The sequence below is a fragment of the Amblyomma americanum genome, chromosome 4 (assembly GCF_052857255.1).
Source record: "Amblyomma americanum isolate KBUSLIRL-KWMA chromosome 4, ASM5285725v1, whole genome shotgun sequence".
Classification (NCBI taxonomy): domain Eukaryota; kingdom Metazoa; phylum Arthropoda; class Arachnida; order Ixodida; family Ixodidae; genus Amblyomma; species Amblyomma americanum.
In genome coordinates this window covers 191,976,114-191,989,238 of record NC_135500.1, presented here as the reverse complement: position 1 = coordinate 191,989,238, position 13,125 = coordinate 191,976,114, and the positions used below count along the sequence as shown (strand labels likewise).

At 42.6% G+C, this 13,125-nt stretch overlaps 1 protein-coding gene across 3 annotated transcripts in view; it reads left to right on the top strand.

The window, feature by feature from the left end:
• LOC144128900 (tudor domain-containing protein 3-like) overlaps positions 1–13,125 on the top strand; it is a 142,054-nt gene that overhangs the window by 25,668 nt on the left and 103,261 nt on the right. For all 3 annotated transcript variants that reach the window (XR_013313841.1, XR_013313840.1, XM_077662687.1), the window contains exon 10: positions 1,900–2,186. Coding sequence is in view for 1 of the 3 variants with exons in the window: in XM_077662687.1 (XP_077518813.1) it covers positions 1,900–2,186 (287 nt within the window). In the remaining 2 variants the exon portion in view is untranslated. The remainder of the gene's footprint in view (positions 1–1,899; positions 2,187–13,125) is intronic.

Sequence of the window (13,125 nt, the reverse complement as noted above, 5' to 3'; positions counted from 1 at the left end):
AGTGCGGTACTGCTTATAGTGCGGGTTTTTGCAGGCCCCCTGACGTACATTATAAGCGGTCCACACTGTATATTTTTCCTCTACTGTAAACAAAACATTTGAGGTAAAATGACAGCACCAACTTTTTGCGTTACTGCTCATCCAAAGAAGCTGGTGTCCTCGCAAAAAGCCTCAACGTTGGAGGGGGGAGGCTGGGCAAGGAATTACGGCACAGCTTTTTGTATTTTTAATGGTTTGCCTGATAACATGGTTCTGGTGGTGTTTGTGGTCACCTTTGTTCTGCTGGGAAGTCTGCTGTCAGAGTACTCTTTTAGTCGGCTTTTGAGCAGCAGTTGTTCAAAACATACTTTGAAAACTTGCAGAGAGTGTACATTGCATAAGTTCTGCTCATGAACTGATTGCATTCCAAGATGAGTGTGGTAGCGTGGGGCTGGTGTTGTAATTGCTGGTAGATCTTTTCATTATTGTGTCTTCCAGTTCTCTAGTTGCAGGGAAAGATTGAGGAATGGTCACAGTGTGGTACAGTCTACTTTCTCCACTTTTATATATCATTTTCTATGCCAAGATGTGAGAAATAAATTAGAAGGAACTTCATTAGAGCTGAGGCATTGCATCGGACGAGTTATTGACATTGCATTTGTATACGCAATGCAGCGCCATTGAATAGGGTTCTAATTGTGTCGCATGAGATGAGAAAAGCTGATCTCTTGCCCTGCTAGAACATATCGTGGCATCTCCTGTACAATAGGTAAGTGTATGTGCAGAGTCGGGGCAAAAAATTTACAAGGACACACAAGGCAATTATGTGTTGGCAATGCAATAGCATTAGCAGCTGTTGATGCCTTTACCGGAGGGATGTCACTTCCAGTCCGGTGACGTCACTTTCCTCCAGCCAATCAGCTGTAGCTCCCGACAACATACTATTCTCTTCCCGACGAGGCTTCTAATGCTATGCTAAGCATTAGGCTTGTTAGATCTGCTTCTCTGTCTGTATGAGGCAGTGTACAAGCGTGGCACACGGGGAAGAAAAATGCCGAGAATTTGCATCTTTGTGTGTACCGAGGCGTGCCATGTGTGTACCTAGGTGTGTACCAAATGTATACTGGCTTCTATGGTGTAACAGATATTATCTCAGGTGGCATGCACAGGGTCCAGGAAGGTTTAGTATTTCTAATTCTTTCAGAGTAGCAAGTTTGTTGAAAGGTTTCAAGGCAGAAACAGGCTGCGATGGTGACATCCCAATTCTTCACGTAGCATGTGTTTGTTGCCAGTGAGTAAGGCTCAAGGTTTCCCAGCCAAGGAATAAGAAGGAAGAAAAGAAAGTTTTAATTTCCAAAGCTTGTTTAGAGCTAGTTGCTACAAAGCTGTTGGTTCTAATTTTGTTTTGAAAACTCCTTTCCTTCTTGTCATGTTTCCTTTTTCTTGACCTTGCTGGAAGCGGTAAAAGTCGCATGCGGCCAGATAAAGGTTTTGCAGAAAGCCTGATTTTTTGATTCGACATTTTATTGCTGAATGCAGGTGTTAGTTTATTTGGTTTTATTCACCTTTTTTTTTTATTTCTGCGGCGACTGTGCCATTTCTCGCTTCATACCATCGGTGCCAAATGAAGTGCTAACAGGACAGATGAAATGCAAGCTCAAGAACACAAAAATCTTGGCAGCTGAGTACCTTCCAGAGTGCATATTTCATGCCTTCGATGTGAAAATTTACTGTGCTAGAAGACAGTCCCTCTTGCCTCTTGACTTAGCCTTGTTTTGGTTTTCTCATTTCAATTCTTTTGTTCATGTTTCATTTGGTGCTGATAGAATATATGTTGTGGTGAGCAGCATGTTGCTTTCAGGTCGAATTATGCCTAAGCTGGCTTAAGAAGAGAAGCTCACAAGTTTGTTTTTCTTTCAGTGCCTGATGTAGAAGATTCTCACCTAAGTGACCGGCCATCTGAGGTCCACGCCGTGAGTGACCATTCTGACCGGGGAGGGCACAGCAGTGGCAGGGGTCGTGCGAATGGACCGTCTGCCAACGGTGGCCGGTTTGCTCAGCAGCAACAGCATCCACCTTCCCAGCGGTATCGCGGGCACAAGGAACCGGGCAGGGGAGAAGGCGATCACTCATACCAGAACCACTTCCATGACAACTCAGCTTCTGGCTACTACTCCAGTGGCGCCGGGTCGTACAACAGGCACAGGGTGTGTATTTTTGTTTTCAAATCTCCAACTGCAGTCCTAGTTTTTTAAAGGAACAGTGAGGAGAAATTGAAGTTGGCTTGTATCAATCAATCAATCAATCAATCAATCAATCAATCAATCAATCAATCAATCAATCAATCAATCAATCAATCAATCAATCAATCAATCAATCAATCAATCAATCAATCAATCTCTATTTTTTCATTTTTAGTACAAATAAAAATGCAGGGAGTGGGGACAAAAAGCTGCTCTAAGGCAAGCTTGACTGGGTCCCCACCCCCTTTACATGGCAGTTTGCGCAGCAGTTATGCATGAAATGTTGAATGTTTAAAAGAGAACAATTCACAGCACATGCGATTTTCGCGCAGGAAATGAATAATGTTACAAATGCAGTCTTGTTACAATATAAAAAAATGCAACAAAAATGCAACAAACACTCGCGTGATAGCAGACCTGAAAAATGACAATGTTAATAAACAAACTCGCCTGAATATAAGGGAAAAGAAATAGTAAAGACAAATACACACAACTACAGTACTCTGGGATGAAATGACGTGTTACAAAAGCTCTGTTTTTGGTTATGAAGATGGTTGACACTGTTAAACGCCATGAAACTGGTTGATGAAATGAAGTTTTATATTACATTTAGTGGCTGTTTGCAGGTCGATTTCCATCATTAATAATTTGTTCAATCGTCTCGGAATGCGATTTTCGACGCTATCTAGCCCGTGTGTTAGCCTAGTGAATGGCACGTGCCATGTTCCTTTATTCCGAAATACATACCCCCTGTCAGGAAGGCTTTTTAAACTACATAAAGACAAAAATGCATTGTTATTAGTTTTTAAGCTATGTTTATATCTCATCGACAGGTTAAAGTCATATAATACTGGAAAGGGTATAATTTTGTATTCATAATAAGTATTATGTAATGGGCTTTCACTTGGAATGTTGACTGCGTGACGAAGGGCTTTCTTCTGCAGAGAAAAAATCTTATTTATGTTTTCTTTTGATGTTGTGCCCCATACAAGTCCGCAGTAATTTAGTTGAGCATAGAACAACGCGTTATATATTAATAGCTTAAATTTCAGTGGTAAAATATAACGAAGCCTCCAGAGTACTCCTGATATTTTGGCAAGATGGGTTAATATATGCTGCACGTGTGAGTTCCATGATAAGTGCTGGTGAAATGTCACACCAAGTGTCTTTGCTTCTGAAGCCACTTCAATAGGATTATTGCCGATATGAATGTTAAAGTTGTAGATAATTGGCTTTTGATAGGGTGTAAATAACACAGCTTTGGTTTTTGCACTGTTGATCTGCAGGGAATTTCTATTGCTCCATTCGTATAAGTTTTGTAGTGTCAAATTTACGTTATTGCACAAATTACTGGGATTATCTGACTGAACAAAAATACTTGTGTCATCGGCATAAACAATAAGTTGTGATTTCTCGGCTATATTTCCTATATCATTTATATACAAGTTAAAAAGCTGTGGCCCCAATATGCTGCCCTGAGGAACGCCTGCATTCAAGTTCATTAGAGAAGAAAAATTGTTATTTATAGCAACGCATTGTTTTCTGTTTGAAAGATATGACTTGAGAAATTCCAAGGCAATGCCTCGAAACCCATAAAATTCTAATTTTGCTATCAGCGTTTGGTGATTTAAGCTGTCGAATGCTTTTGTGAAATCTATGAAAATGCCCATTATTAACTTCTTATCCAAAAATGACTTAAGTATTATTTCTTTTTGTGTTAGTAAGGCTAACTCTGTGGACATACCTTTCCGGAAGCCAAACTGGAAAGGGGAAATTAATGAATGCTTATTGCAGAATGAGTCCAGCCTCAGCAATACTAACTTCTCAAGCGGTTTTGAGAGAACGGGAAGGACAGATATGGGGTGATAGTTTGAAAATGCGTTTTTATCGCCTGATTTATAAATAACAGTCACTTTAGCACGTTTCATGCTATCGGGAAATACACCTGATGACAAACATAAGTTGTATATGTGATTGAGCACAGGCAAAATGTAGTCTAAGACAAATTTGATTGGTGTAATTCAAAGACCATCAATATCTCTTGTGTTGCTATTGCTTAGTGATGTAAAGACCGAACGTATTTCATTCTCAGATGTTGGATAAAAAAAAGCGGTACGTTCGTTACGACTAGGCAAGTAGCTCGTCACACGTTCATCATGACCACATTTTACTAAGTTAACAAAATAGGAGTTAAATGCGTCTGCGAGTTGAAGGCCCTCGAGAGTTTTTCCGTTTTGTGTTACTTGAATATTGTCATTTCTCGATTTATTGCGGTTCATGATGGTATTTAGAGCGCGCCATAGCTCATCGGTGCGATTATTTGCCCTGCCAAGTAAGCTGTTAAAATAAACCTATTTTGCATTTCGAAGAAAGCGCGTCACAAAATTTCTGTACTTTTTAAAATTAGCGAGGTCTGCTGGGTTCCTATTTTTTATGAATTGCGCATACATGGATGTCTTCTTACGCATCATAGCAAGGCATTCGGCCGTAATCCAAGGCCTCCGTACCCTTTTAGGTTTTTTAACATTTTTAATTTTGAAGCAATCCCTGTAAACGCGCTTGAAAATATTGAGGAAAATATCATATGCCTCATTTGCTTGGCGAGATTCGAACACGGCGTCCCAGTTTGTTAAGGAAATTTGAGTCCGAAAATTGTCAAGCGCATTAGGAGATATGTCCTCAACTGTGAACGTTTCTAAAATAGCTTTTCTTTTATTCTGAGTATCAGCATTCCAAAACATATATACTGGCAAGTGGTCGCTTATACTAGTCGCAATGACACCAGCCTTTATATCGTCTATGTAACGGTGGGTGATGAACATATCTACTAGTGATTCTGATTCTACTGTGATGCGCGTTGACTCTGTAATGACGTTCTTGAAGTCGTGTGACTCAAGGAGTAATGTGAAATCCTGTGATGCCGTACTATGTTTAAGGAGATTAATATTTAGGTCCCCACCTATAACTAGTTTTAATTGGTTGCTATGGACAAAAGAGAACATGTTTTCCAGGAACTGGTAAAAGGCATCTAGATTTCCAGAAGGTGGGCGGTATATAACTGTAAACATATTGCAGCCACAAACGACAGAAAGTGCCTCATAATTTTCATTTGAGATTGAAAAATCTGATAGTAAGCTAGCGGGCAAGCCGGCTTCCACTAGTTGTATTACTCCTCCACCGCGTTTGCTTTGCCTATTTAAATAATAGGTAGTGTACCCAGGTAGGGTCAAGACATCATATTCAGTTGTAAACCATAGAATACCAGCTCCTGATCACAAGAACGCCACTCTTCCTGAAAACAAAGCTCTTGTAATGTAGAAAATAGCAACAACCAAAATACAGGTATCGCCGCCACAGGCCAATCTCGCAAGTACAAGCGTGATGACTTCCTAGGACAAGAGGCGCCACCATGGAGGAATTTTCCTTACTTCATGGATGTCACGAATCTCTGAGGCTTGCAAAGGAAGGTTGCGCACCGCACCGCTACCTGCCAGAAATCACGGAGTCTCCGTTTACGTCACGTTTCACGTCACTCCGTTCTGTGTCGTCATAAGAGTTCTCCGTGTCGTCATAAGAGTTCTCGAGTTTGAATCGGAGCGGCGGGAAAAAATTTTTCAACTTCGAATCCAAATTACTTTGAAATAAATGCATCTTTCGCTCCCGGACAAGCGTCAACAAAGCCATGAAATGCCAAACTATCAGATATTGCTAACAAAAAAATTTTGATAGGGTTCTCCTCAGTGTCCCTTTAAGTAGTGCCGCACTTCTGGCATTTGCTGATGGATTTTCTGTTCCATGGCCCCAGTATTTCGGATGCTGCTTGCCATTTCTGTTCAGAAAAAAAAGTTTTTCCGCCTATTTGTGCAGTTGCGTAAAATGGTCGCAGTGGCTGCAGAATTGTAACATGCATTTGGGAAAAGAATGAAATGGGCACACACGAGACCGTGCATCGCTTAATTTTTTTTCGAGTACAGCTCGAATACGTTTATATGACAAAGTCTCTCTTTATGACTGTGTTAGAGCACAAGCTGCCAAGCTCACTGCTGTGAGAAACATTTGCTTTATTCATCAACCTGCCGCGGTGGCTCAGTGGTTAGGCGCTCGGCTACTGATCCGGAGTTCCCGGGTTCGAACCCGACCGCGGCGGCTGCGTTTTTATGGAGGAAAAACGCTAAGGCGCCCGTGTGCTGTGGGATGTCAGTGCACGTTAAAGATCCCCAGGTGGTCGAAATTATTCCGGAGCCGTGCACTACAGCACCTCTTTCTTCCTTTCTTCTTTCACTCCCTTTTTCATCCCTTCCCTTACGGCGCTGTTCAGGTGTCCAATGATATATGAGACAGATACTGCGCCATTTCCTTTCCCCAAAAGCCAATTATTATTATTATTATTTGCTTTATTCACTAGGCAGCATAAAGGAACACTTCAGTTGTGATACATATGGTATGGAATTCGTCTTAGACAAAGAATTCACTGCTAGGCATAGCACACATGCAGAAAAAGCTGCAAGTTTGCTGTGTGCACAATTGGGCATATTGCATCTGTCGGGGTTAAAGCGGCACTGAGGACAAATTGAACTTGGCCTGTATCAACGACAGATTGCTGCGTTCCAGTGACAGAGGTGCTGCTTTCACTGAGAATGGGACTGTAGCGACCCACGCGGCCGGCAGAGGCCAAAGTTTCCCCAGCACGTGCTAGAGAGAACGCTCAGGACCTTGGCCAGGGCCGGACGCTGCCGCCGCCGCTCCACTGCTGTCTCCTTCTCTGGCAGCCCTCCGATAAATGTGGCTGCAGTCGCCTTCCTGGGCGACCTCCACAGGACTTTCGTAATCTAGAAAAGGTGAAAAGATGAAATACAGGTATCGCTGCTGCCGGCCATTTTCACAGGCTAACTGCAGTATAGCGAGTAGTTTCGAGAGGAGAGATCCCTGAGTCTATGCTACACCATTATTCACTTCCCCACCAGTGATCATGGAGGCCCCCTCGGTCTTGATGCTAGAAGCTTGAATTGAGTTGCAGGAAAACTTCTAAATCTGCTTTCCTCAGTAGTGAGTGTGTCTTTTGCCCCCAGAGAAAACATTATCATAACCAGGAAGAGCCATGGAATCAAATTTTTACTGACAACAGTAATTGGGTGGGATTTTCCTCAGTGTCCCTTTAAAGGATATGAAATGGGTTTCAAGTATGGACCCTTAAAACGGAGCCAACGATTTATTATTAACTTGAAAAAAAAAAATTTGCGGGTCGATTGATGTGTGCGTAGTGATGGTTTCTCGAACTATTTTTCTAAATGGTATAAGTCATGAATATGGTGATGTCATGGTGAGCAAACGGGAACCTTGCACTGCCATTCGCTGCTAGCATGATGTCACGGTTAGACTTCCGGTTGGGGGTTTGCCGTCTGTTCTGCAGCTGTCTCCTCAGCCACCGGGCGTAGTTGGACTTCGTTGCTGTCGTCATACTTGCCATCATACTTGCCGTCATACGCCAGGCATACTTTCTTGTATGGTTCGAAGCCTATAGTGGTGGTCACTTGCAGAAGTCGTGCCTTAAGGTTTGTGCCTATCTCAAATTCTTGCGTGTAGTGACAAGTGATCTATCGCTCGTCTTCTTTACTTAACCTTGGTAAATATCTCTTCGTAGTCCCTTTAAGGGATGCTTTTAGGGTGGTTTTGTGCGAGGTGGCTAGAGGGAAAAAGCATGTGCTAACAAGCTCACGATGGTATTCTCCGTTGTAGCTGTGTTCAAGGTCATTGCTGTCATTGTTTAATGGCATATACCAATTGGTGATCCAGAGCAGCTCTTTGAATCCGCTCAGGAGTAAGATGTCTAGAGGCCATACCATCACAGTCCAATAGGGACTCGGGATATGAATCCAAATTGCCCATTTAAACACGCTCTTTGGTTTCACGGAGCAAGAAAACTTGCTCGGCATCGCCGATTCGAATGCACTACAAGATTCCTGCGGCCTCCATAGAAGGTGCCTATATATACCCATGTCGATGGCTTCAGGTCATTGATGAAAGCTTTTGTTTCTATGGCATACCTGCAGAGTGCCCATTAGGGTGCAGCTTGGTGCATTAGTTAACACCTGTTGGTTAACAAAAGGAAATGAGGGTGCTCCCGCTAGCAGTGATTTGTACAGGATTTCTTTGAGGAGTTGGTTAAAGAGCCTTGTCTTTAGTGATTTTGTCTTCTGTCTCTTTATGAACTTGGCCTAAATGTTACAGTATGTTGAATGTCCAGGCTTTTGGCACAGCTGGGGTGGCAAATTTGCGGCACCACTTGAGCAGGAGAGTAATAAGCATGACAACACAGTTTCCTTTTCGTGCCTTCCCATCAGACTGGGCTCAGCTGAAAAGAAGAGAGGGGCATGGATGCATCTTATTTGTTTTCCAAACGCTCATCAATTTTTCATTCTGTTTTCATGCTGCTCTGCTAATCATAGAAGCAACATGCCATCGTGGACTGACATCCTTGCCAGAATGGAAAGGAGAATGTGTATGCGAGGGTATCATAAATTTATTCTGGTGGAAATGCACTGAAAGACCCAGCATTCTGTTGCTTGGTTGGTCCAGTGTCGGGGACTAGGGCATGTTGCAGATGCTGCACTTGAAGTGATCCACTGCAGCATTGGGTGGACCCTTTTAACTTCCAGCATGCTGGTGGTGCTGAGAGCACATTGAAAGCCTAACAATGGTGAAAATGAGATGTGGTTTATTGGCCGTACAAGTGGCATGGGAGGAGAAAATTCCATATTGGCAAGAGGAGAAACAGCTGAATACTGTGCAAACAATTCTTAATACACAGGTTTCTGAAAAGCAAGATGTGTGCCTGTGTAGGCTGTGCATTGGGTATGCCTGTGCATCAGACACGTAGCCAGGATTTTTTTTTTCGGGAGGGGGCCCAACCAAACAAATTTTTTTTTTTTAATACTGAGGAGAGGAGGATTTTTGCTAATGCAAGCGCGAATAAAATAAAGTGTCTGGTGCGCATGTGAGGTATGCCCCTCACTATAATGACTCACACAGACGAATTTTCATACTCGGCAACCTTTTAACATAACATGGTCATATACAGTTAGATGAATAAAGCGGTCAAGTAAATACGAAAACGTCAACTACAAAACACAGACCTTCCTATATATTTCACACATAATCGCAACCAAATTGTTTAATCTGGCTTCATTAAACTTATAATGGTGCAGGAAAGAAACAAGAAACCGAGCTTCATTTCAGTGTGGCATTGTATAAACCTTCTTTACTACCAAGGATAGTTATACAGAAGCAACTGGTATGAAGCATTACGCACCGTGAAAACTAAACGCACAGCTTACAATTTAAACGACCTAAAAAATTCACAGCATTGCACACATAACAGTAAATATTCACCACACAGAAGGGACACCTTAGCGATGTATGCACTGCTACAAATAAGCATTAGCATCAGCACTACTACATCTTTATGTGAGTGGCATAATATAAATAGCAAAAACCACTTTATATGACAGTGTTTCTTGTTTTTTTTTTCTTCAACCAAATCTACTTTTGGTTTGGATTGCAATATCATTTTTGTCACGCTGTAATCCAAAGTTGCCTTGGTTTCGCCATAATTGCCGAAATAATTTCGTCAACGCTAACTGGAGCCCTATGAATTGACATCAGGGCTAACCTATTACGGTGCTCTTCACCTGTTCGGTCCCGAAGGTATGGTTTAACCCTCTTCAATGTTGACAAACTGTGTTCTGCAGCGGCGGTAGTCACTGGCATCGTTGCTAAAATATGTATGATCATTCTGAAATAGGACCTTATTGCTGTTCATTAACGCGTCAGTGGCGTAGCGCGGCGCCTGCTTTACTTCTGTTGCTTCCCATTTTGCTTTCCACATCTGCCACTCTCCCCTTAGCGCAGGGATGCGCATTGTCTGCATGTCCTGTGTCTAAAATTAAAAAGCCGACTGCACGAACTCAAAGTTTCCTTTAGAGACGTGTTGGCAGAACAAACTGAAAACTACTTAGTTTCCCTGTGGTTTTCAAAGCAGCGCTGAAGAGAAGCTCTGAGATCGTCCATGTAAGGAATAAACGTTGCTCGCCTATGGTATTCCTCAGTTGGAGTCGAAGAGTAAATAAATTAGCCCGATGCTTCTGAGTGCCAGCCACTCGCGGCATTTCTGAGCTTACGCCAAAATCAGCCGTTGTCTTTTGACATGCAGAGAATATTTTGTAAAACTCCTGCTCAGAATTAGCAGCCATTCTTTCCAGCATACACAAAACAAGATCTACATACTCTAATGCGACAAGTTCTGCAAATACTCGGACAAGTGACGTGTTAAGCATAAGAAAGTGTCACAAACAGCTGACTCGGCAGACGCCATGTTTACGAATGCGGCCATTTTTTTAAACTGGGGGTATCACTCTCTTTCATGGCCCCAATTCTGTGTCATTTTCCTTTAAGAATACCGTTTCGGTCTCTGTCTCTTTCACGCTAGCTGTACTGTACGCACATACTGCTTGTAAAGAAAACATACAAGAAACACCAGCAGCACAAAGAAGCGGCAGCAGGAAATGCATCAGCTTTACTTCGGGAAAAAAGGGAAAATCCCAACGAAATAAGAGAACAGACGCCAGCGCTCTCTCTCGAGAAAGCAGCTGCATCCGAGGGAACATCAAAGAAACGCTGACGGAAGTGACGGGGTTCTTAATTGGCAGCGACACAAAGGGTAGCCACTGGGTCTACACCACGGCCTACTCTGCACGTTCAAGCCAGGGAGCGGATCCTCTCTCCGAGCCTGGAGGCGCTGGCCAAAATGCACATGTGGGGTCAGGACGCGAACAGGGCCAGGCGAGGCCGAGGGGAAAAAGATGCCGCCACCGTCTGGAAGACGTTGCAGTAAGGAGTGTTAGCTGTTTGGTTTACTAAAATTGATATTAGATTAAAGTGAGGTACACCAATGGAAATACGAATTTGTACGATTATGACGTCATAGTCACATGGCGGCCTAAGTCGGCTGCAATCTTGGATTAATTAATGATGTCATGAATTTAATTACCATTATTGGCCAACATCTTGGATTTATAAGTGACGTCAGCAATCAATCACCAATTGGATACATCAGTGCCATCACCAATCAATCACCAGTTCGATATACTAATGACGGCACCAATCAATCACCAATTGGGTTGCTATATAGGTTTACTACAGGGGCCACCATATTGAATTCCTCGGAATTAGAAAATTTTACGCCGAAGGGAAGTAGGTGGTAGCAGACACCAAGAAACGTGATGAGTAAGAGCTAACGCTCTTAGAAGAACTTCGGTGTGTATATGTGAGTGAGTGAGTGAAAAGGACAGTCAACGGAGTGGCCAGTGCGCAACGAAAAGTTGTTGGAAGAGGAGGAGGAGGAGGAACAAACTTTTATTTGTCATATGGCAAAGAGGGTAGGGGTTAGGGATAAGATTTGATGGGAATAACGCACTACACAAGGAAAAAAACGATAACTGAAATGATGGACACATGAGGCTTAGACAGGTGCTGGACCCCCACTGCTGGACACCCCCCTTCGCTACGTGCCTGCTTTGCATTGTAGTCATGATTGTTAAATGTGCATTAAAGAGGAATCTGAGCTCGTCTTTTTACCGCAGGAACTTGATCTACACGTTCCGAGCATTCTTAGAAACTTCAAATTATTGCACTGTACGGCCGATTTCTCTAATTTAAATCGGATTAGACGTCCTAGCTCCTGCCTTTTTTTTGAACTCAGCGCTGAAGGTAGGAGGAGTCAACCAACGTATGAAGTGCCTTTCAGCCAGTCCTGTGGCAGCTTCGCTTTTGCTTTTACTTTGTTTTTAGGTTTCTGTGTATAAATAGTTTCAGTCGCAGACAGCATAGCTGCAAATTAGGCCCATGAAAATAGAAATGTGCGTGGACTCTGATTTATGTATCACTCCGCTGATGGCAGAGTGGCAGGTTGCCACATAACTGGCCGAAAGGCACTCCACGTGTTGGTGTTGGTTGACTCCTCCTATCTTCAGCATTGAGTTAAAAAAAAACTGGAATCGGGCCGTTTAATCCAATTTAAATTAGGGAAATCGGCTGCATAGGACAATGATTCGCAGTTTCTAAGAATGCTCTGAAAGTGTAGATAGAATTCGCACGGTAATAAGATGAGTTCAGATTCCTCTTTAGGGCACCTTTAACCACTGGTATCCACCTGCAGACCATTAAAGGTTAACTGTGCTAGGGTAATTATGCGATGTGTACATGTGCAGTGGAGCAAGTATTTTCCAGTGGTATATATTCATTTTGGTCCACTTTTCCTCTTTAGTGAAGATCCTGTCTCCTCTCAAAAAGGAGCGCTGTCTTTCCTGTAGGCTGTGCAGTTCGCATAAATTACATACCTAGCATGTTGTCGTAAGAATAATAAAATGAAATAAAATGAAATCAAATAGGCTGCTGCACACCTTTGCAGCAGTCAATTCTGCTGTGATGAGTTGTGAGACTTAAGAGCTCTTGTTGCACAAGTGGCCCGATCAGGGCTTCTGGAACATGAGACAATCTGTATTTTTCAGATACTCGCTCATAGCATTGTTTTTATGCCCTATGGCACACTTAGTCAAATTACATCCTATTATATTTTTATTGATTACCGCAAGGTATTATTATTAGGTTATCATTAAGCATCATCCAACCATTGTCTGACACTTCTTAGTCGTGCATGGCTGTTGTGTCATAAAACCTCTTGTATCAGATTTCATACTTCCCTCAGCATCATGTATTTTCCCAATTCTTAGGGTGGTGTTTCTCTTCTTTATGAAGTGTTTGCGTAAATGTTCTCCAGCAGTTTAACAATGACTGATAGCAATTATGGGCTTTAGGTATTGGTGTTCTGCATGCCAAACTTTGTTAA